This window comes from Malaya genurostris, chromosome 1 (assembly GCF_030247185.1).
Source record: "Malaya genurostris strain Urasoe2022 chromosome 1, Malgen_1.1, whole genome shotgun sequence".
In the NCBI taxonomy this organism is placed as follows: domain Eukaryota; kingdom Metazoa; phylum Arthropoda; class Insecta; order Diptera; family Culicidae; genus Malaya; species Malaya genurostris.
The window spans coordinates 44,022,069-44,045,054 of NC_080570.1; the positions used below are offsets into that span (position 1 = coordinate 44,022,069).

A 22,986-nucleotide genomic window follows, 5' to 3' on the forward strand; every position below is an offset into this window, starting at 1 on the left:
CTTCGTCTTCGATTCAGTAGTACATAACAGTTTTTGTTGAACTGTTGTATCACCTAGCCGTGAGCGTATGTTTTCGGTAAAAAACGTCTTTTCGGATCTTCCAGAAAGCACAACATAACATTCACCTTTCACTTGCTGCTGACATTCTCATCTGCGGAGAAATTCTTTTGCTTTAAAATTAAACTGCTAAACTGAAAACATTTCTTCTCATATTTCAAACACTCGGATGGATACCCGCCGGCGGAAATCTCTGCTGCGAATTTATCAGCTGTTTACGTAAATAACTCCAGTACCTGCTTATCAATTTACAGATCTGACCATGCACCATTTCAGTTTGCCTCAGTTGAAAGGAAACTCACTAAATCACTTCATTTTGTCGGTGTCGTCGTCGCCGTTTGTTATAATCTTTTCAGAATGAAAACATAAGCTACATAAAATCGGTACAGTGTGAATTTGAGCGCTGGTGAGTATCGGGATTGATTAGGATCAGAAGAAACATGGAGACTTTTCTTGTCTCCAACTTTTTTGTTGTATATTATTTTGAAGAAAAACAATTTTGAAAGCAATTTTGCAGTAATACCTTTGGCATACCGTACCGTAATGAATAAGCACAAGAAACATGTTTGCTCAATCTATTTTCGCGTAGCACGGCAACTACAACTACGAAGCAGTTGAACTACGTTTTATTAGCAGATCAAAGGATTGTTCAGGAAAGAGTTTCTGACAAAACTTCCGAGCCGTGTTATTGTTGGGAAGTTTTATTTTTTGCCAATAAAGGAAAACTGTGCTACTGGGATTAAAGTTTATACTTTCAACATATTTTCCCCGTTTAACCGATTTAACCGAGTTTCAGAAATAGCTAGCATTTGAGTGTGAAATGCAGAATAGTTTTTTCGAACCAGAGAATTGCGAGACGAGACAATGATTGCTTGTTCGCCTGCTGGAGCTGAAATTATCTATATTTTTTTCTCTAACAGGCATAAAACTTCCTCTTCTTTTATTCCAAGAGCTATTAAAAAGTGCCAAACGATATATGAAAGACTTATAACGTAATAATAATTTAAACTCAAAACATGACAGCATGAGCTGTGGTTTAAGGGTTTTGGTACCGCATGGGTACCGATTTGTGCTAAGTGCACTGATGAGTGGAAGATGAAATGTAAAAATCTAAAAATAGTCACTTAGCACAAACCGGCACCCATGCGGTACCAAAACTCCTAAATGACTACTATCTGTCGGCCAGAAAACGGTCAATTAGTTTCTTTCGTTTGGTACTTCAGTAAACACATGGCACTTCGGTGCAAAAAGCGTTCTGCAAGTAGCATAACTTTTGGTCTGTTAAGCGGTTTATATTGAATCATTTAGGTGGCGTAAGCTGGTACTGCTAAGGTACCAAACGTGAAAATATGCTTCAAAGGTTTTATGCTCTAATCAATACCATATACTGGTATTTTTCAAAGCCTGTACATAGTTTTCACCAAAAACTTGTCGCAGTAATATATTAAGGAAAACCACAACAAATATACGGATTACTTACTTCGCGGCATCATCCAGGAACGAAATGTACCGAGAATACTCGGGTCGCTTAATCTTGCAGAACTGGTAGAACAACTCTCGTCCGATGGGCTGCTGATCAACTACGTAACCATAACTTACATCTGTGAGGAATAGAGCAAAAAAAACAGATTAATTTGCAACTTCGTGTTTAGTCGCAAATTTTGCGGAATGCATAAATGTTCGGTCGTCGTCATCGTTTCGTCGGGCAAAGCAGAAAATTTTCCTATAACATTCCCAGTTTATTAGAATCAACCCCCTATCCTCTCCGACGGAGCAATTTATTTTATACTCCACCATAAGATGGCGAACAAAAAGAAAGAATGGCTAAGTAAGAATATGGGGTTACCGTAGTACTTATTCGTGCTGCTATCTTTGGTAATAATTTACCGAAATTAGGTCGTTCCGGTTTGCTACTTTGCGTGAGTGAATCTTTCCATCTAGTTTACAACGTACATTTCCATGGAGGCAGTATTTTGCGAATTAAGACTGAAGAATAATGCCAATAATGAATTTCGTTGAACTCTGTTCGTAGACTGACCTCGCTGAAAAAAAAATCGGTAAAATCTGCAGCCGGCAACCACTGCTACGTAAAACAGAAAATATCATGAACGGAAGCGTATAAAATAAATTGGTCACAACCATAAAAGGGGCTTCCCTAATTACAGAAAAAGCAATCTATAATGACAACACGGAAAAATCCTAAGTAAAGAAAACAATTTCCCAATGATTCCACCTAGAAGACTCCTACGCAAGACGTGGACCTTGTTTGTTTCGTTTGCTGTAAAAAAAGTATAATTAATGTTGATTTTTCGTCCGTTAAAACTGTTTTTACAATTCTCGCAACTGGATGCAGACGTTTGGCGCCTAAGTAAATCGGAAAACTGATTGGTGACAAATTGTCCGAGAAAAGTAAACCCTCGTCAAATAGATAGAAAATGCCTACTTTCGAGAGGAAGCTTCCTATGAGCATGGTTCAGCTCAAAAACAATCGACGGAGTAGACAACGCTATAACAGATCGGCTGAAAAGTTCGTATCGTTTCTATGATATGGCGTCACTAGAATTAAATCCATACCATTTTCAGTTAGTACCAATCTTCAAAAGATATGTGTATAAATTTGACAGCTGTCTGATTATTAGTTTGTGAGATATTGCATTTTGAGTGAAGCTACTTTTGTTATTGTGAAAAAAAAATGGAAAAAAAGGAATTTCGTGTGTTGATGAAACACTACTTTTTGATGAAAAAAAGTGCCGCCGATACCAAAAAATGGCTTGATGAGTGTTATCCAGACTCTGCACCGGGCGAAGCAACAATTCGTAAGTGGTTTGCAAAATTTCGTACTGGTCATATGAGCACCGAAGACGATGAACGCAGTGGACGTCCAAAAGAGGCTGTTACCGATGAAAACGTGAAAAAATCCACAAAATGATTTTCAATGACCGTAAAGTGAAGTTGATCGAGATAGCTGACACCCTAAAGATATCAAAGGAACGTGTTGGACATATTATTCACGAATGTTTGGATATGAGAAAGCTTTGTGCAAAATGGGTGCCGCGTGAGCTCACAATCGATCAAAAACAACAACGAATTGATGATTCTGAGCAGTGTTTGGAGCTGTTATATCTAAATAAAACCGATTTTTTTCGTCGATATATAACAATGGACGAAACATGGCTCCATCACTTCACTCCGGAGTCCAATCGACAGTCAGCTGAGTGGACTGCACGCGATGAACCGAACCCAAAGCGTGGAAAGACTCAACAATCGGCCGGTAAGGTTATGGCGTCTGTATTTTGGGATTCGCATGGTATAATTTTCATTGATTACTTTGAAAAAGGGAAAAACCATCTACAGTGACTATTATATAGCGTTATTAGAGCGTTTGAAGGACGAAATTTCAAAAAAACGGCCTCATTTGAGAAGAAAAAAGTTTTGTTTCATCAAGACAATGCACCGTGTCACAAGTCGATGAAAACCATGCTGAAATTGAACGAATTGGGATTCGAATTGCTCCCTCATCCACCTCAAGAGAATGCTCGCTGGTAAAAAATTTAGAAGCAATGAAGAGGTAATCGCTGAAACTGAGGCCTATTTTGAGGCAAAGGACAAATCGTACTACAAAAATGGTATCGAAAAGTTGGAAGATCGCTATAATCGCTGTATCGCCTCTGATGGCAATGTTGAATAACAAAAACGAATTTTGGCAAAAAAAAAGTGTGTTTCTATTAAACGATACGAACTTTTCAGCCGAACTGTTAAGACGGTAGCTCAATCAGGGCGGATTGTTCTCCGATTAGCGCCACCTATTACCAGTGGTCTTCCGGATTGTCACGGAACAGATGATGACATGATGATTTATTAATTTTTAGTTGGTTTGACCTAAATTCGCCATACCTAAGTTCAGTTTTGCAATGACTGAGTGAAAACCTATATTGAAGAAGCCAAATGAATGAGAAAAGGTGATTTTTTGGAAAAAGATACGCTCAGAGCCAGGACTCGAACCTGCGTTCTTATGCAATCCGTACATACGCGTTTACCATTTCCGCCACCGTGAGCTGTGATAGACATAGTTCTACAACAGCACCGAAATGGTAAGCGTACATCGCATTATGATCTCAATCCTAGCCGCCTCACGACCGGTACCCTATATCCAGACATATTCTCTGTTTCATTCGACAACAAATACTAGTCTTTTCCCTCTATACCTATTTTCCGCTCAAGCACTGGGTAGGAGAGTATATTCATAATCACTTGTTACCTTATCTACTGTGCAAGTCGCTGCTTGGCTATCGTCAGCGATAGACCCTATGTAGGATGTTTGATAGCCTGCCCTTCCACTACCAGAAGTAGACTATTATGGAAAAGCAAACCGCAATTGATTTTAATAGGTATAGAATTTGTTCCGAGGCCCGGAGTGCCGAAGCGTGTGTGTGTGTGTGTGTGTGTGTGTGTGTGTGTGTGTGTGTGTGTGTGTGTGTGTGTGTGTGTGTGTGTGTGTGTGTGTGTGTGTGTGTGGTGTGCGTGCGTGTGCGAGTATGTGTGCGGGTATGTGTGCGTGTGCGGGTATGTGCGTGTCTGTATGTGTGTTGTTAACAAAGAGCTCGAGATCTTAGAGATGCCTGAACCGATTTTCCGGTTCCGGAACTACAGAATGATATGTGAAACGTCATTGGATAAAGTGTCACGCATTTTTTATTTCAAATGAAAGGTCTAAAATTCTCACACAAACTTCCAGTTATTGTAATCAGATTCGACTTCTGGTTCAAGAGATACAGTGTGATTAGTGTAAAAGTGTCAATTTCACATAAATTAATCGGATTTGCCGACTATCAAAGTCGATGACCAAATAAACTTATTTCAGTTTTACCGGTATTCGATTTTCGATTTTCGATCCCGAAAAGTACCCAAACATTTTACTTGGAACGCACTACGATTTCTCAAAGATGATAACACTGATTTTCAAAGAAATCGAATCAAATGAAATGGTTTACAATCTCTTAGATGAATTGACCTGACTTCGGCTACACCGATTTCCGAATTCCGGTTCCGAAAGTATTGGAATCGTTCGCTCAAAAAAGGTCAGAACAAATTTCATGAACAATTCAAATTAAGACTGATGATCCCATACAAAATTGGTGAATTATATCCGATTTTGTCTTCCGATTCTGGAATTACAGGGTTGAAAATTTTTGACATTCAAAAGATGACGATACCAAAAAATCCTCAAAGTGGCTCTCAGCACTATTTCGATTAGTTCGTCATATTAGTTCAAAGCCATACGAACCATCTTGGATTATGATAGTCCCTGAATATCGGTTTTGAAAGTACTTTTAATAAGTAGTAAAATTTTTAAAGTGGAACTGACTTCGTCATCTCATGGAATGCTTGATCGATTGTCACACATGTAGGAATAAAATCATTTTATGGATTTATACAATTTCTGTTTACAATCTCATTTGCAGTTTCGAAATTAGTTTCGTGATTGAATTTTTTTCATTCATTCAGTAGTTAAAATTAATTGATGAAAACTAAAAACACCGAAGAATATTCATGCAGGAAACACATGCGGATTGATTAAACAGGTATAATCTCACTGCTAGGAGGATTAGGCATGTTTTTTTTTGTGAGCCGGCTTTAAATTATTAAAATATTTTTTTTGTGCTGGAATTTAGCGTTAGAATCTGGTCGGACCAAAAGGGTGTTGTGTACTATGAGCTGCTACAACCAAGCGATACTATAACGGGTGATCAGTACAGGCTGCAATTGATGCGTTTGAGCCGTGCATTACGAGAAGAACGGTCAGAATAAAAGGAAAGTCATGCTAAAGGCATTCTCCTACATAAAAACGCTCGACCTTATGTCGCAAAAGTCGTGAAAAAATATTTGGAAACGCTCAAGTCGGACATGTAGCCGCACACACCGTATTCTCCTGACATTGCTCCATCCGATTACTGGTTGTTCCGACGAATTCAGCACGGTCTGTCAGGTCATTGGTTTACTTTTTTTGCAGAAATCTAAAACTTGGCTTCAAACTTGGATCATCTCAAAAGACGAGACATTTTTTTTCGAAATGGCATTCGAAAATTTCCTGAGCGGTGAGAAAAAGTAGTAACTAGCGATGGACAGTACTTAGATAAACCTCTGAAATCTTTTTGTTTGGAAATAAATGCACTTTTGACCCAAAAACAAACCCTTTTTAATCCACCTGGTGGTGTGATAATGCCTTTCTCTTTCTTCAAAATAGTCTCATGATGTTTTCATCTTTTTATAAAATAATTTCGACACTAATTTGGGCTCATTTTTGATATTGATTTTTGACTGAGAAGAGTGATGCTCATCTGAAAAACCCTTCTTAGTTCACTTAGAGCAATTTTCATAGCTCTTGAAAAATCACCATGAAATTTTCGAAATCAAAAAAAATTTTGATGCCAAGAGTCTTAGAATAGCATGAAAAGTTGAGATTTAGTGTCATCTTGAATTTTTTTTTCAATGTGGAACACATTTTTGTTTTCTATATAGGGGTGCAAATTAGAAACTCAAGAAAAATACACGTAGAAATGTAGTCAGGTTTTAAACAATTACAGCTCAGTATATTTTGTATCAATTATTTATATTATCACATCATTTGATTGGAAATATTTCTGCGATTCGATTTGAATGTATCAAGGCACGTATTTTCAATTATGAATGATTGAAATTTTGATTAGTAGCGAGCAGTGTCCAGTATCGTTTCGCCTGAGAAATTGACTAGTTGTAAACCAGGGTAAATGAGTGCATAAGATTAATTTCTAATTTATATAAGACGAGCTCGATTGATAATGATAAAAAGTTTATCGCTGCAACCGAAATCGCAGAATGGTAGTAATGGTAAAGAACGCTATAAACAAAACAAATACAAATCACGACAAATAGAGTCTATACTCTGGGTTCGCTTGTTGAGTGTGACGATTAGTTGAAAATGTCGATCATTAGAAATTTTGGTTGCCTTGTTCCACATCAATGGCTCGAACCACCCCATGGGGCTGATCCTTGTAGTTTTTCGAAAAAAGGACTTTCTGGCAAAATATCAAAATTTTCCCAAAAAGTCCCAGAAAGTCGATTTAAAAAATTTTTTTTTTGAGATGACACTAAATCCTTGACGTTTCATGCAACTCTAAGACGTTCGACATCAAAAAAAATTCAATTTCGGAAATCTCATGTACTTTTCTATGGTAATTTTTCTAGATTAAAAATTTTCAAACCTTAACCTCCGGGTAGCACCCCTTACCTATTTCCGATTTAGCTCAGATTTGGATGGGGACTTTTTTCGAGGTACTTAAACTTTTGAACAATAACGCTTAACGAAATTAGAGGTGATCCCAAAACATTGGCACCCTTATATACATTAGAGCGATAAAAAAAACAACGTGTTTTGTCGGTTACGTCACTTCTACCACTATATCTCCGGAAATAAAAGTCACAGCCGTTTGATATTCGAACTTGATTAATGGCATAATAGTAGCTTTCAAACGAGTCTAAGCGAGTCGGTTCAGCCATCTCCGAGAAACTTGCGCGGTAAAAAATCAACGCGTTTTGTCGGTTACGTCACTTGTACCAACATATCTCCGGAACCAGAAGTCGCCATTTGATCTTTGAACTTGATCAATGGCCCAATAGTAGCTTTCAAACGAGCCTTAGTTTGTTAAAATCGGTTCAGCCATCTCTGAGAAAATTGAGCGCGTTCAAATATCTTCTAAAAGTGCACACACACACACACACACACACACACACACACACACACACACACACACACACACACACACACACACACACACACACACACACACACACACACACACACACACACACACACACACACACACACACACACACACACACACACACACACACACACACACACATCTGAATCATTGTGATACCGCACAGCAACTGTTATGGCAGTCAATGACAGAAACGAAGTGCGATGTTGCGATAATCTCAGAGCCGTATCAAGTTCCCCCTGATAACGGCAACTGGGTGTCAGATAGAACAGGAATGGCCGCGATACACGTCATGGGAAGATTCCCTATACAGGAAGTGGTCGAGAGCGCAAGTGAAGGCTTCGTGATTGCTAAGATTAACGGCGTCTTTGTATGCAGTTGCTATACCCCTCCGAGGTGGACAGTGGAGCAGTTTAGCACGGTGCTGGAACAATTGACCAATAAGCTAATCGGACGAAAACCAGTATTCATAGGAGGAGACTTCAATGCCTGGGCGGTGGAATGGGGCAGCAGAGTAACCAATGCAAGAGGATACATCCTGCAGAAAGCTTTAGCAAAGTTAGAAGTACGATTGTGTAATGAAGGCTCCGTTAGTACATTTCGGAAAGACGGTAGAGAGTCGATCATCGACGTCACGTTCTGCAGTCCTAATCTGGCAGCAAACATGAATTGGAAAGTGAGCGAGGAATACACTCATAGCGATCACCAAGCGATACACTATCGCATCGGACAACGAATCCCAGTGGCGACACGGAGAAGCATTACCGATGGGCGAAAGTGGAAGACGAAAACCTTTAACAAGGACCTCTTTATTGAGGCACTTCGACCGGACGGCGGCGTCGATAATATCGATGCGACCGAACTGAAAAGAAGAATGATGATGGCTTGCGACACCACAATGCTGCGAAAATCGGAGCCAACGAATAGCCGCCGCCCAGCTTACTGGTGGAACGAGACGCTCAGTACGTTACGAGCTGCTTGCCTCAGAGCCAGGAGGCGGGCCCAGAGAGCAAGGACAGAAACAGAAATAGTGGAACGCAAGTCGGCTTTTCGGGAAGCCAGGTCCGCTTTCAAACGGGAGATTAAGCGTAGCAAATCAAATTGCCACAAGAGACTGTGTCGAGAAGCAGACGCCAATCCCTGGGGGGACGCATATCGAGTTGTGGTGGCGAAAATTAAGGGTCCGTCCACCGTAGCTGAGATGTGCCCGAACAAGTTGAAAGAGATCGTGGAGTGTCTCTTCCCGAAGCACGACCCGACTACTTGGCCACCAACACCGTATGGCGAAGAAGAAGCCGATTCTGTTGATCGGCAAATTTCTAACGAAGAGCTTACACAAGCCGCAAAACGACTGAAAGCTAAGAAAGCTCCAGGCCCGGATGGGATACCAAACGTGGCGTTGAAAACCGCGGTTCTGGCGTATCCAGACATGTTCCGAACTGTGTTACAGAAGTGCTTGAACGAAGGCAACTTCCCAGACATGTGGAAGATCCAGAAGCTGGTGTTGCTGCCGAAGCCAGGTAAACCACCGGGTAATCCTGCCTCGTATAGACCTATTTGCCTGCTGGACACACTTGGGAAACTCCTGGAAAGAATTATTCTCAACAGGTTGATGAAATGCACAGAAGGCGAACGAGGATTGTCGAACATGCAGTTCGGTTTCCGTCAAGGAGTGTCGACGATTGATGCAATCCGGACAGTGCTTGAGAGCGCTGAGAAGGCGTCCAAACAGAAGCGAAGAGGTGACCGATGCTGCGCCGTGGTTACAGTGGACGTGAAGAATGCTTTCAACAGTGCCAGCTGGGAGGCCATCGCCACAGCACTACACCGAATGCGGGTCCCAGATTATGTTTGCCGAATCCTAAAGAGCTATTTCCACAATAGAATCCTGGTGTACGATACGAACGAAGGACAGAGGTCAGTGCGAGTGACGGCGGGCGTCCCTCAGGGATCCATTCTCGGTCCGACTCTCTGGAACGCTATGTATAATGGGGTCTTGACACAGAAACTTAAAAGGAAAGTGAAAATCGTGGGCTTCGCGGACGACATATCGTTAACGGTGATGGGCGAGTCTCTGGAAGAAGTAGAGGCCACGGTGACAGAGACGATAAGCACGATTGAGGGCTGGATGAACGGAGTCAAGCTACAAATAGCTCACCACAAAACGGAAGTGTTGTTGGTGAGCAACTGCAAGTCGATCCAGCGTATCGAGATAGATGTAGGGGGACATGCGATTTCAACTAAGCGAGCTCTGAAACTTCTCGGAGTGATGATTGACAACCGGTTGAACTTTAACTGCCATGTCGACTATGCCTGCGAGAAGTCCGCGAAGGCGATAAATGCAATAACGAGGATCATGCCAAATGTCGGTGGCCCGAAAAGCAGCACAAGACGTCTGTTAGCCAGTGTATCTTCGTCAATACTACGGTATGGTGCTCCTGCCTGGGGAACAGCATTGAAAACGAAGAGGAACCGTGAAAAGCTCAACAGAGCATTCCGGCTTATGGTCATACGAGTCACGAGCGCCTACAGGACAATATCGTCGGAAGCAGCAAGCGTTATCGCTGGAATGATCCCAATCTGCATTACCCTGGCGGAGGATATCGAGTGTTATCAGCGTAGAACCACCAGAAACGTGCGAACGATGGTTCGAATCGATTCGATGGCGAAGTGGCAGCAGGAGTGGGACAGTACGGAGAAAGGTAGATGGACTCACCGGCTCATTCCACATCTGTCGCCGTGGATGAATAGACAACACGGAGAGGTAAACTTCTACCTAACGCAGTTTCTATCTGGCCATGGTTGTTTCCGGAAGTATCTGCATCGGTGTGGTCACGCCGCGTCTCCATTTTGTCCGGAGTGTGAGTATGTTGAAGAAACGCCAGAACATGTGATATTCGATTGTCCCCGGTTTGCGGAAGTACGTAGAGAAATGCCTGCTCTAAGGGTGGATAATATATCTGAGGAAATGTGTCGTGAAGAAGGCACTTGGAATGCAGTAAACAAAGTGGTAACACAGATACTCTCGGAGTTGCAGCGAATATGGAGAAGGGATCAGCGAGTAAGCGTCGGATCGAGAGAACTTCCTTCGTCGGTGTAGTCTTGATCCGTCGTCGGGGACAAGATGAGTAGACCACGTCATAGCATCGTAAGGATACAAGTATCGAAAACGTCGGTTTCGAGAGAACTCCCAGCGTCGGGGAACTCTCTGTCGCGGTAGGCTAGATCCTTCGGCGGGGACTAGTCGAGTAGCCACCACAACACCGACTTGTGTCGTCGGGGCGCCAGCCAACCAGAAGCTATGCTCCAACTGGAATCGCCGGACCGACCTCGGCACTCTCTCGTGTGTCCCGATGGGTGCAACAGGGGACTCGGTGTCGGGAGAGCCTCTTTCGCCGGGGAACTCTCCGTCGGTGTAGTCTAGATCTTTCATCGGGGATTAGACGAGTAGATCGTGGCGTAGCACCGTTAAGATAGTCGGGGCACCAGTGAACCGGAAGCCATCCTCCAACCGGCATCATTGGATCGACCCAGGCATCCTTACGGTCGGGCCGTAGACGGGTATCGAAAACGTCGGTTTCGGGAGAACTTCCATCGTCGGGGAACTCTCTGTCGGTGTAGGCTAGATCCATCACCGGGGACTAGTTGAGCAGACGCCACAACACCGATTCGAGTCGTCGGGGCATCAGCGAACCGGACGCCATGCTCCAACCGGAATCGCAGAGCAGACCTCGGCACTCCTTCGGGTGTCCCGCGTGGCGTAAAAGGGGAAACTCTCAGTCGGTGTAGGCTAGATCCATCGTCGGGGATCAGTTGAGTAGTGCGGTGCGACGTAGCGGCATTGGGTTGTCGAGGCGCCAAAGGTGGATCGAGAGGGATAAAGATAGAAACTCAGGAGCTCATTTTCTCCCAAACGAAGAAGTGCATGAGCACAGCCGAGATGTATATAGAGAGCAGGAGCTCATTTTCTCCCAAACGAAGAAGTGCATGAGCACAGCCTCCCCCGAAGTATTGAGCTTAGCTTAGTTCCGGGGGGATCAAGGCAAGATGTCCAAGGTGTTTTAGTGGGTAAGGTTCAGCCAGTCCCACTCGCTGGTTCACAATAGCGGTAGCTTGACAACTACTGAGCGCGTGAACTGGGGAAGTACATAAGTAGGTATTTCACCTTGTAAAAAAAAAAACACACACACACACACAGACACACACACACACACACACACACACACACACACACACACACACACACACACACACACACACACACACACACACACACACACACACACACACACACACACACACACACACACACACACACACACACACACACACACACACACACACACACACAGACATTTTCCGATCTCGTCGGACTGAATCGAATGGTATATAACACTATGGGTCTCCGAGGCTCCGTTCGAAAGTCGGTTTTTCCAGAAATTCTAATACCTTTCCATAGAGTAAGGCAAAAATTGAGGAAACGTTTCTTGAAAAAGTTTTCTTCTAGTTTGCAGTGTATATTTTTTAATGGATACACAATCGATTTCTTAGAACTTCTTCCTCGACACGATTTTTGTACAAATAACAGTTTCCAAACTACAACTAAGAATAAAGCGACGCAATTCAATAGGGATCTAAGTTATTGTTGAAATATTATGAAAACGGTTACTTACTTTTAAGTGAATAGTTGACCATTTTCGCATTAAGGACTTCAGAACTGATTGGCTCAAGTGGCACGTTCTACTTGCTATTTGTAGATTTGTGACTTTGACGAGACGTGTTTTTGATTTGATTTTTTTCGGCTAGATTTTTTTTAATTTTTGAAAAAGAGTTGGACTTTTTTTCAGAGTACTCAATCGTTTTCTTAGAACTTGAACATTTTCTACCAATAACAGCTTCCGAGTTACAACGATTGGAAAGAAATTTTCTTGCAAAACTCAGTCTAGAGTCAAATTGGTCTTTCCATCTGCGAAAAAAAAATTGTTTGTCATACTGCAGATGTTTACAGAGTTTGAGAGATTCTGATTTTACAACCTATTTCTCTAATAGTACTGTTGTTGTATCGTTTAATTCTACTATGTCACGTCATTACACTCTCACAAAGTCACTATTTTCACAGTCACTATTTTCACAAAAGTGTATCAAAAGTTATAATACTGATACGTATTTCGGAATGATCTTACATCCTTCTTCAGTGTATCTGTTTTATAAGTTCCAATAAACTTATAAAACCGATACACTGAAGAAGGATGTAAACAACATTCCGAAATATGTATCTGTATTATAACTTTTGATACAGTTTAGTGAAAATAGTGACTTTGTGAGAGTGTAATGACGTGACATATAAGAATTAAACGGCACAACAACAGTACTATTAGTGACAATATTCTACTAACAGCTCAAACGGAAATCTAGTGCACCTTTTTCTGCTGTTGATTTCTGGATTTGGATGAACTATCACCTGTATTGCTGTGCATTTTCGGAGCGAATGAAAGCCTGTAAAACTTAAACTAAATCGATCGAAGATAGTACAACTTTTCAGCATTTTTATATAAACCTACCCCTTTAAACTCCAGTTACATCTCAATTCAAATTCAAGTTGAAAAGAGTCATTTTGGTTTAGAAATTCTTTTTTTTCGAGATAACGAATCAAACATCATCAGATCTCGACGTTTCATGCATAAGACATAAGGTATCTTTCCATTTGAACCAACCGCCATCATTAAATACACAGTTAAACACAATATAAACCAGTAGTACAGAAGAAGTTCATCTCTTTCGCATTAATAAACATACTCACATTCGACGATTGAAAAACTTTTCCCATCAATGACAAACCGCGCAACCGTTAGTACGCGGCGTCAATGAATTCTAGCTCCATTAAGCGTCTTTCACTACATGCCTTAAAATTTATATCTTCTAGCCAAAACTCTAGATTTATCAACTTCAAGGAACATTTCCGGCGATTGTGGTATTCTACACAAACGTCGAAACGTGCTTGAAGTCGGGTACACGCTGAAATAAACACAATTTCGGTGAAACTAGTAGTTCTCTCCCTACGGTGATTGCTTCTCTTGTTGGTGTAGGATAATTGTATCTGTTTTTATCATATTAGAAAAAAAATTGTTTTTTATTTTTTTGGTAAACGGTATCATAGCAAACTTCCAGAGGTAAATGTGAATACTTTTATTTTAGTGAAAATTTTGAAGATTGCCAAAATACGCAGTTTATTGTCCTATTGTTTGTTCTTTTACACGCAGGCTCTGGGGGTGAAACTCGAACGAATATAAGTACCTTTACCGTAGTTGTTGGTTTCAGGGGAAATTATGTCCCGAAATAAATTCCGCCAATTTATTCCATACCAACCGAACGATTTGCGGTCTTCGGTAGCGTACAAAAGGATCCAATTTTTAACCGGCGGCAACGAACCCACACGGACTGAGAATGGAATTTTCGTATTTGTCAATCATTATTTTCATTCACATGTGAGACACAGCATCCAGACAAACTGGAGGATCAATGTCACATTCACTCATTCGAAATTGTCCTTGTTCTTGAGAAGACACACACACACGCACACACTCTGCTGGCATAGTTCAGTTCGGAAACGACCATCAAAGCTAAGCAGATTTTATGCCGTTGCGTAAATGTCTAGTATGTTTATGATCTCATCACCAACGCAAATCGACCCAAGCACGGTTCGACATCGTCGAGGCTCTAATTTACATAACGAAAGAATTTTCAAGAGAATTTGTGCCTCCGGTGCCTCGGTTGTTCAACGCCTGTAATGCCATTAGATAGAACAAAGAAGAACCTAATGGATTTTCATACTCTGTTTCATTGCCAAACGGAATCTCTAATTTCAGCACCCGTTGTGGAAATCTGTGGGAAGACAAAAAACAAGCTTCTCTAAAAGTTAACGCAAACGTTGTTAGACATGTTATTTTTTGCTGAGTACTGCGACCTTGTTACGAAGATTGTCGTCTGCAATTTGTGTTCGTTTTACCTTGTTAATGTAGCAAGATCTATTTTGCAATCAGTAGCAAACTTCACTTGGCTAGAGATGCCCGAGGAATGTTTGTGTGTGCTTATATTTCATTTCCAGTTCAAGTAGATACATTGGTCATTTGCAGACATTTTGAATGAACTTTATTTTAAAATAAATGTCTGGGGTTGTTCGAGCCGTACTAGAACTTGTTGTGAATTTTTGGACTGCAATTTCTGTGTTCCATATAAATTTATTTCTTTGTGAATCTTGGGTTCCCTGAAAACGACCGTTTCTGGGATTCGAAGAAACAGCTGGCCATATTTCTTGCGCGATGCAAACGGCGCACAAAACAAATCCACAAATGGTCAACTTGCTGATGAGCACAGTAATCTTCTTTACGACATTAACGAACCGCACAAAGTTAAAGTCGGTTCGCTACTGATTTTTGTTTTGCAGCTCTGATTAAATGCGAACACATCTACACACAAATTGACAAGCGGAATTCCTAAGAAAAACTTGTAACTTTGTATACGAAAATGTCGTCTCTGTTATTCAATGATAATTGTTTGGATAACAGGTGGGATTAGACATTACTCGTTATTAATTGAAATATCGATCACCACATTTCATAGTTACCATTATCTAAAATAATGGTATCTAAAATCTGATTTAAATTGTTTCAGCTTTAGATCTGACCACTGTTTTGTTGCGGTTTTGTTTTTCCGTATTTTCTATCGGGCTATGAAGAAAACGAAGACGTAGCCCTACATCAAAATATAATTTTTTGAATGCTTTACATGCTGATTGTGAGTTATAGCAGATAAACCCGTTTTGCGCATGAAAATGTGAATCAAGATCTCCGATTGTGAATAAAAAAAACCGGACACTGTGAATTAAAAAATTCGGTAACAAAACTAAAATTGCGATTATGTTTAAAAATGTGGGAAATGAAATTGAAGACCTTTTCAAATTCTAAGTAAAAACCAAATTTATCTTATCAAAAATCCTTCGTTTCAAAATTCATTATAATATCTACAATAAATATGTGATATGAAAAGATAATACTGACTATTTTTATTTACTGTGAATCAAACAATTTGATTATTTCTACCCCTGAGTTATAGGTACAGGATAATTAACTCGAAGCAGCTCTTTCGAAGGATATGCATTGATTCCATTTTTCGACCAACGCTCGAATAACACGTCGTAATTGTTTATCATTTGAAACGATCCAGTGAAGCCATTTTACTCAAATTTTGATTTCAAAAGAATAACTAATGTTATGAACTAATGAGGTTCTGATCAGCAATTCTGTGAGACATTCATGAAAACAAATAATAGAGGAAAGGAGTCAAGTCTGGAGAATAAGGCGGGTGGAGCAAAAGTTCCCATCTGAGTTCCGGAATGATGCTTTTGTCCACTTTCGCTATTTACGGGGACATTTTCGTGCTGCAAAATGACATTGTGCTCTCTTGTGGAGCATTTTGGTCGTTTTACGAGTTTGATTGAATTTCATCATTTGCTGTCGGTAGCAATCAGTATTAGAAAAGTCATGATCAGAAAAAGTTCATTTCAGTATCACTCGTAAAAAAATCAGTTCAAGAGATTTTCTAAAAAAAACTCAGTGACTTAAAAAATCACTTTAAAGATTCTCGTTCATGAAACGAGCATCCACAATACTTATACTCTCGAAATTCACAAGTGATTTTTTGTGTCGGCGAAATTTAATGATGAATTTCCACCCACAGAAATAATGCTGAAGAGATACCCGTAAAGAAGAAGAGTCTCCGATGATATTTTGATCCTGAATCGCCACTACGCTTCAGTTCTACATCGAAGTGATTCAGGAAAGATATTATTATTATATTTTCAGCAATAATAAAATCTCTACTGAATTAATTCGAAGCTGAGAAATAATGACTGCATTTTTTCCACATTCCAAACGAAGAATATAGCGACGAAATTCTGTTTTAATTTCAGCTGGCTGATTACACTGCACCATTTAGATCAAACACAATAAACGCTAAGCATTAATTTGATTCATAGAAATAACAAGAGCGCAACATTGTCAGCATGTCTGAAACACTCAAACGCTGCGCCTAGCGCGTTTGAATTGGCGAAGCGAAAACCTGCGCCCCTGTTACTTCTACGTACGTTATTAAAGTTAAATTGGGTAATATTTTTAACCAGCAGCATAACATGCTCTATGATTGTTTATACCATCATTATAACAATTATTATAACAGCACCTGCTACTCTTATTTTTTTAATTACTCCACCACCACGGTATTGCTGAGTAAATCTTGAATACATCACCACTATTGATCCACTTATCAATCACCCTACGCGCACTGCACAATTTTAGAAAGGTTTAGTTTTTGTTCATCGTTTGAAAATTCCTTTTTCCAAAATCCGCATCAAATCCGATATATTCAATGTGCGAATTTTTTTGTCAAATATCCTCGAGCAGAATGTTCGCCAGTTAACTTTTCACAACTGATTTTTTGCCAAGCAAAATCAATTACAGTGAGAATCGCGTTTGCAAAAAATCAGTACTGAACTTTTCTGCAGTGAGTTTTTTGATCGGTGATTTTTTTTTCTGAAAATTTGTTCTGAAAAATTTCAGTCGCGAAATTCGAAATTTTGATTTTTTCTCAATCATTGTTTGGTTTGAGAAGTACAGTACTTCTTTTTGATCCAACCAAATGCACAGCATCGTTTGTTTTCGAAGCGATTAGGTTTCCCAGTTGATGTTGACCAGTGTCTACTTGTGATTTTCTGCATTTGGGATTATCAAAATAAATCCAATTCACATCTCCCGCTCGATCTGGCTCTGTTATATTATTTTGCTCAGTTAACGCCTGCCTTCATGTCAACCGCTCCATTAAGAGTTAGCTGTTCGGTTTGCAGTGTTCAGTATCAAACCGACTTACACTCGATGCGGTTCTAAAATGCCGTATAAAAGATTTCTTGTGCACATCAACATCAGCAAGACATTTTACGGGTTTACTTTATGTACCGTTCGCCTCGCACGAGTGCCGTTAATTTTTAATGTGTGGGTGTGTGTTCGCGTATCAGAAAATCGCTCCTACACAGTTAGAATCTACATCAAACCGATTTGCACTCGATGCGGGTCGATAATGCCATAAATAAGTCAGTTCGTATCGAACAATCGTTCAAATCGGTCGCTTCGTTAGAATCTCCCCAAGCGTAGAGTGCCAACTTGTGAATTGCAACCTTTTGTTACGGGTAATTTCAGTACCAGTGTTTAGGATCGGAGCTAATCCATCTCGATCAAGTGAAATTTGATCCGTTGTACGGTTAAAAAGTGCATTATTCGATACCACAAAAATCGTGATAACACGTGCTTACAGCAACGAATCTGCATATTGGCTGCCAAGGTCGAGCTCTGCCTCCCGGACGGTAGCCAGCTCGGACTTAGCCTTCCAGACATAAATTGATAGCCTATCGGCAATACTGTATATGTGCAGTGAAGACGTGTGTGATAGTAGTAGTGTGTCTGAAGATACTGCTTAGCATCCACCGCCATCGTGCAACCAAACACGTGGTCAGCGTTCATTGGTTGCTGTGCAGATTATATGTTACCTTGAGTAGCGTTCTGCACACCAGCAGCAGAGACGATCATTTTGCTGACCTTGAAGTGAACCAGTGTTATATCAAGCTAAGTATTATTGTAGTATTTGTTCTCTCTGTTCCTTCTCGCTAGTATATATTTGTAAAGCGTTTCCCTCACCTTATTATGAGCGAGGGTGGAGGCCTTTCCCCCTCAAATGATAAACCCCTCATCAATATGGATGGTATAGATGATCTTCCTCCCTCTGATAATCCATCTCGTACTCGCGTGTGGCCGATCGGTTCTGCTGGGCCTTATGTGGTATATTTCCGGTCCAAAAAAGATGAACCGCTTAATTTGATGCAAATATCGCGCGAACTGGCTAAACATTATCCGGACGTGATTCAGATAACAAAGGTTCGAGCAAAAAAATTGAAAGTGGTTGTAAAAACTATAGAGCAGGCGAATAAGATTGCTCGCCACGATGCTTTTACACGGAGCTATCGAGTCTACATACCAGCGCGAGAAGTAGAAATTGACGGCGTGGTCACGGAAGCGAGCCTGAATTGCGAAGACCTTCTGAAGCATGGGGTTGGTTGTTTCAGGGACCCTACACTTCAGAAGGTAAAAATATTGGACTGCAAGCAATTGAACTCAATAAAAATTGCAGAGGATAATACAAAAACATATTCTCCATCAGGCTCGTTTCGGGTGACTTTTGCTGGATCTGTTCTTCCTAACTTCATCCTTCTGGACAGAGTTCGCTTACCGGTTCGACTTTTTGTGCCGCGGGTGATGAATTGCACTAACTGCAAGCAGTTGGGCCATACAGCCACCTATTGCGGCAATAAACAGAGATGCATTAAATGTGGAGGAGACCATGTGGATGATTCCTGCGGTAAAAAAGCTGAAAAGTGTCTTTACTGTGGGGAAAATCCACATGAATTGAGTTCTTGCCCCACGTACAAACTGCGCGGGGAAAAATTGAAGCGATCTCTTAAGGAACGCTCCAAGCGCACTTTCGCAGAAATGCTGAAGAACGCCATGCCACCTGTCGAATCGGTAAACCTTTATGATTGTTTGCCTTCTGACGAGATTGACTCCGATGACCCTCAAGAGGGAACATCCTTTGCTATGCCTAGCGGTTCTAGGAAAAGAAAGCCAACCTCATCTCCTAAACTGCCTTGTAAAGGCCCAAGGGTGTCCTCTGCGGGGATCAACAAAGTTACAACACGGGGAAGTGCTTCACAGAAACCGAAGCAAAAGGCTCCTGGTCTGGCAAACTTAAGATCAGACCAAGAATTTCCAACACTTCCTGGTACAACAAAAACCCCCAGTACCCCCAAAATTCAACTAGAGAATCAATCAAGTGCTGGACTACTGAAATTCTCTGATATTGTGGACTGGATTTTCAGAACTTTCAATATCACTGATCCTCTTAAAAGTATGATGATGACATTTATGCCAACAATTAGAACATTTTTGAAGCAGTTGACTGCTACATGGCCCCTCCTTTCAGTGATTGTATCCTTCGATGGCTAACTCATCGAACGGGGTTAAGGATTCAATCACTGTCTTACAGTGGAATTGCAGAAGTATTATCCCGAAAATTGATTCCTTCAAAATTTTAATAAATAGTGTGAAATGTGACGCGTTTGCATTATGTGAAACCTGGTTGACTTCAAATATTTCCCTCAACTTCCACGATTTTAACATTATTCGCTTGGATCGAGATAACCCCTACGGAGGAGTACTTTTAGGGATCAAAAAGTGCTATTCTTTCTATCGAATTAACCTCCCCTCGATACCAGGTATTGAAGTGGTCGCATGTCATATCACAATCAAAGGCAAGGACCTTTGCATTGCTTCCATTTACATTCCCCCAAGAGTCTCGGTTGGGTTCCAATGGCTCAGCGATATCATGCAACTCCTTCCTGCGCCGACGTTAGTTTTAGGAGACTTTAACTCTCACGGTACGGGATGGGGTTGTCTTCACGATGACAACCGATCAACCGCGATCTATGATATTTGCGATAACTTCAATATGACTATTCTGAACACGGGAGAAATGACACGGATTCCTCCACCACCAACAAGACCAAGTGCGCTGGATTTATCCCTTTGCTCGACCTCGTTGCGGCTAGATTGCAAGTGGAAGACAATCCCTGATCCCCACGGTAGCGATCATCTACCTATCGTAATTTCAGTCGCCAGAGGATTGAGACCATTGGAGACAATCAATGTTTCGTATGACCTCACACGAAATATTGATTGGAAATGCTACGCAATCTTGATATCTGAGAAACTAGAAACAACACAAGAACTTCCCCCGGAGGAAGAGTACACGTTTTTGGCTGGCTTGATTCTCGATACTGCGATTCAAGCTCAGACGAAACGTGTACCAAGCGCGAAAACTAACATCCGTCCTCCCAACCCGTGGTGGGACAAAGAGTGCTCATCTCTGAACGCGGAAAGATCTCTAGCATTCAAAAAGTTCAGAAAAAACGGAACATCTGATAATTATCGGAATTACACGGCGCTAGACAAGCGAATGAAGAACTTAGTTAAAGCAAAGAAACTAAGTTACTGGCGACGGTTTGTTGACGGATTAACAAAAGAAACATCGATGAGCACTCTTTGGAACACTGCTCGACGAATGCGCAACCAAAACAAGTCGAACGAAAGCGAAGAATATTCTAACAGCTGGATATTCGATTTCGCAAAAAAAGTATGCCCCGATTCTGTTCCGGAACAGAAGATCTCCCGCGTCGCGACATCGAATACAAACGAAACACCGTTTTCGATGGTAGAGCTCTCACTTGCGCTCCTTTCGTGTAACAATAAAACCCCGGGGCTAGACAGAATTAAATTCAACTTGTTGAAAAATCTGCCTGACACCGCCAAAAGACGCTTACTGAATTTATTCAACGAGTTTCTAGAGGGTAATATTGTCCCACACGACTGGAGACAAGTGAGAGTGATCGCCATTCAAAAACCAGGGAAACCAGCCTCCGATCACAATTCGTATAGGCCGATTGCTATGCTTTCCTGCATCCGGAAATTGTTCGAAAAAATGATTCTCTTTCGTCTTGACAATTGGGTGGAGACTAATGGCTTGCTTTCAGATACACAATTTGGCTTCCGCAAGGGCAAAGGAACGAACGATTGTCTTGCGTTGCTCTCAACAGAAATTCAAATGGCATTTGCTCGTAAAGAACAAATGGCATCAGTTTTCCTAGATATCAAGGGGGCTTTCGACTCAGTTTCTATAAATATCCTGTCTGAGAAGTTGCATCAGCATGGTCTTTCGCCAGTTTTGAATAACTTTTTGTTTAATCTATTATCCGAAAAACACATGTATTTCGCGCATGGTGATTTGTCGACAATACGATTCAGTTACATGGGTCTTCCTCAGGGCTCATGCTTAAGCCCCCTTTTATACAATTTTTACGTGAACAACATTGATGAATGTATCAACACACCTTGCACGCTAAGGCAACTTGCCGACGACAGCGTTGTGTCTATTATAGGACCCAAAGCTGCCGATCTCCAAGGACCATTACAAGATACTCTCGACAACTTGTCAACATGGGCTCTTCAAATGGGTATCGATTTCTCTACGGAGAAAACTGAGCTGGTTGTATTTTCAAGGAAGCGAGAACCAGCACAATTACAGCTTCAACTGGGGGGTGAAACCATAGCTCAGGTCTTCACATTTAAATATCTCGGGGTCTGGTTCGATTCCAAAGGCACCTGGGGATGTCATGTTAGGTATCTGAAACAAAAATGCCAACAGAGAATCAACTTTCTTCGTACAATAACTGGTTCATGGTGGGGTGCCCACCCAGGAGACCTGATCAGGCTATACCAAACAACGATATTGTCCGTTATGGAATATGGATGCTTCTGTTTCCGATCCGCCGCGAACACCCATTTCATTAAACTGGAAAGAATTCAGTATCGTTGTTTGCGAATTGCCCTAGGTTGCATGCAGTCGACTCATACGATGAGTCTCGAAGTCCTGGCGGGCGTCTTACCGTTGAAAAACCGATTCTGGGATCTCTCATATCGATTGTTAATCCGATGCGATATCTTGAATCCGATGGTGATTGAAAACTTCGAAAGGCTTGTCGAGCTTAATTCTCAAACCCGTTTTATGTCCTTGTATTTTGATTACATGGCTCAGAATATTAATCCTTCTTCGCTTGCTTCCAACCGTGCTCATTTCTTGGATACTTCTGATTCAACTGTGTTTTTCGACACATCCATGAGAGAAGAGATTCGTGGAATTCCGGATCACGTACGCCCTCAAGTGGCCCCCAATATTTTTTACAATAAGTTTAGAGCAGTCAACTGTGAAAAGATGTTCTACACTGACGGATCAAATCTCAACGGGTCCACGGGCTTCGGTATCTTCAACAAAAACATCACCGCTTCATACAAACTCAGTGATCCTGCTTCAGTTTACGTCGCAGAATTAGCTGCTATTCAGTATACCCTTGGGATCATTGAAACTTTGCCCGAAGACCATTACTTCATTGTCACGGACAGTTTAAGTTCAATAGAGGCTCTCCGGGCAATGAAGCCAGAAAAGCATCCCCCATATT

At 41.2% G+C, this 22,986-nt stretch overlaps 1 protein-coding gene across 2 annotated transcripts in view; it reads right to left on the reverse strand.

The window, feature by feature from the left end:
* The window catches only part of LOC131438332 (G protein-coupled receptor kinase 2), a 243,925-nt gene that overhangs the window by 83,858 nt on the left and 137,081 nt on the right, over positions 1-22,986 (reverse strand). For both annotated transcript variants that reach the window (XM_058608267.1, XM_058608258.1), the window contains exon 5: positions 1,538-1,658. In XM_058608267.1, coding sequence (XP_058464250.1) covers positions 1,538-1,658 — 121 coding nt within the window. The remainder of the gene's footprint in view (positions 1-1,537; positions 1,659-22,986) is intronic.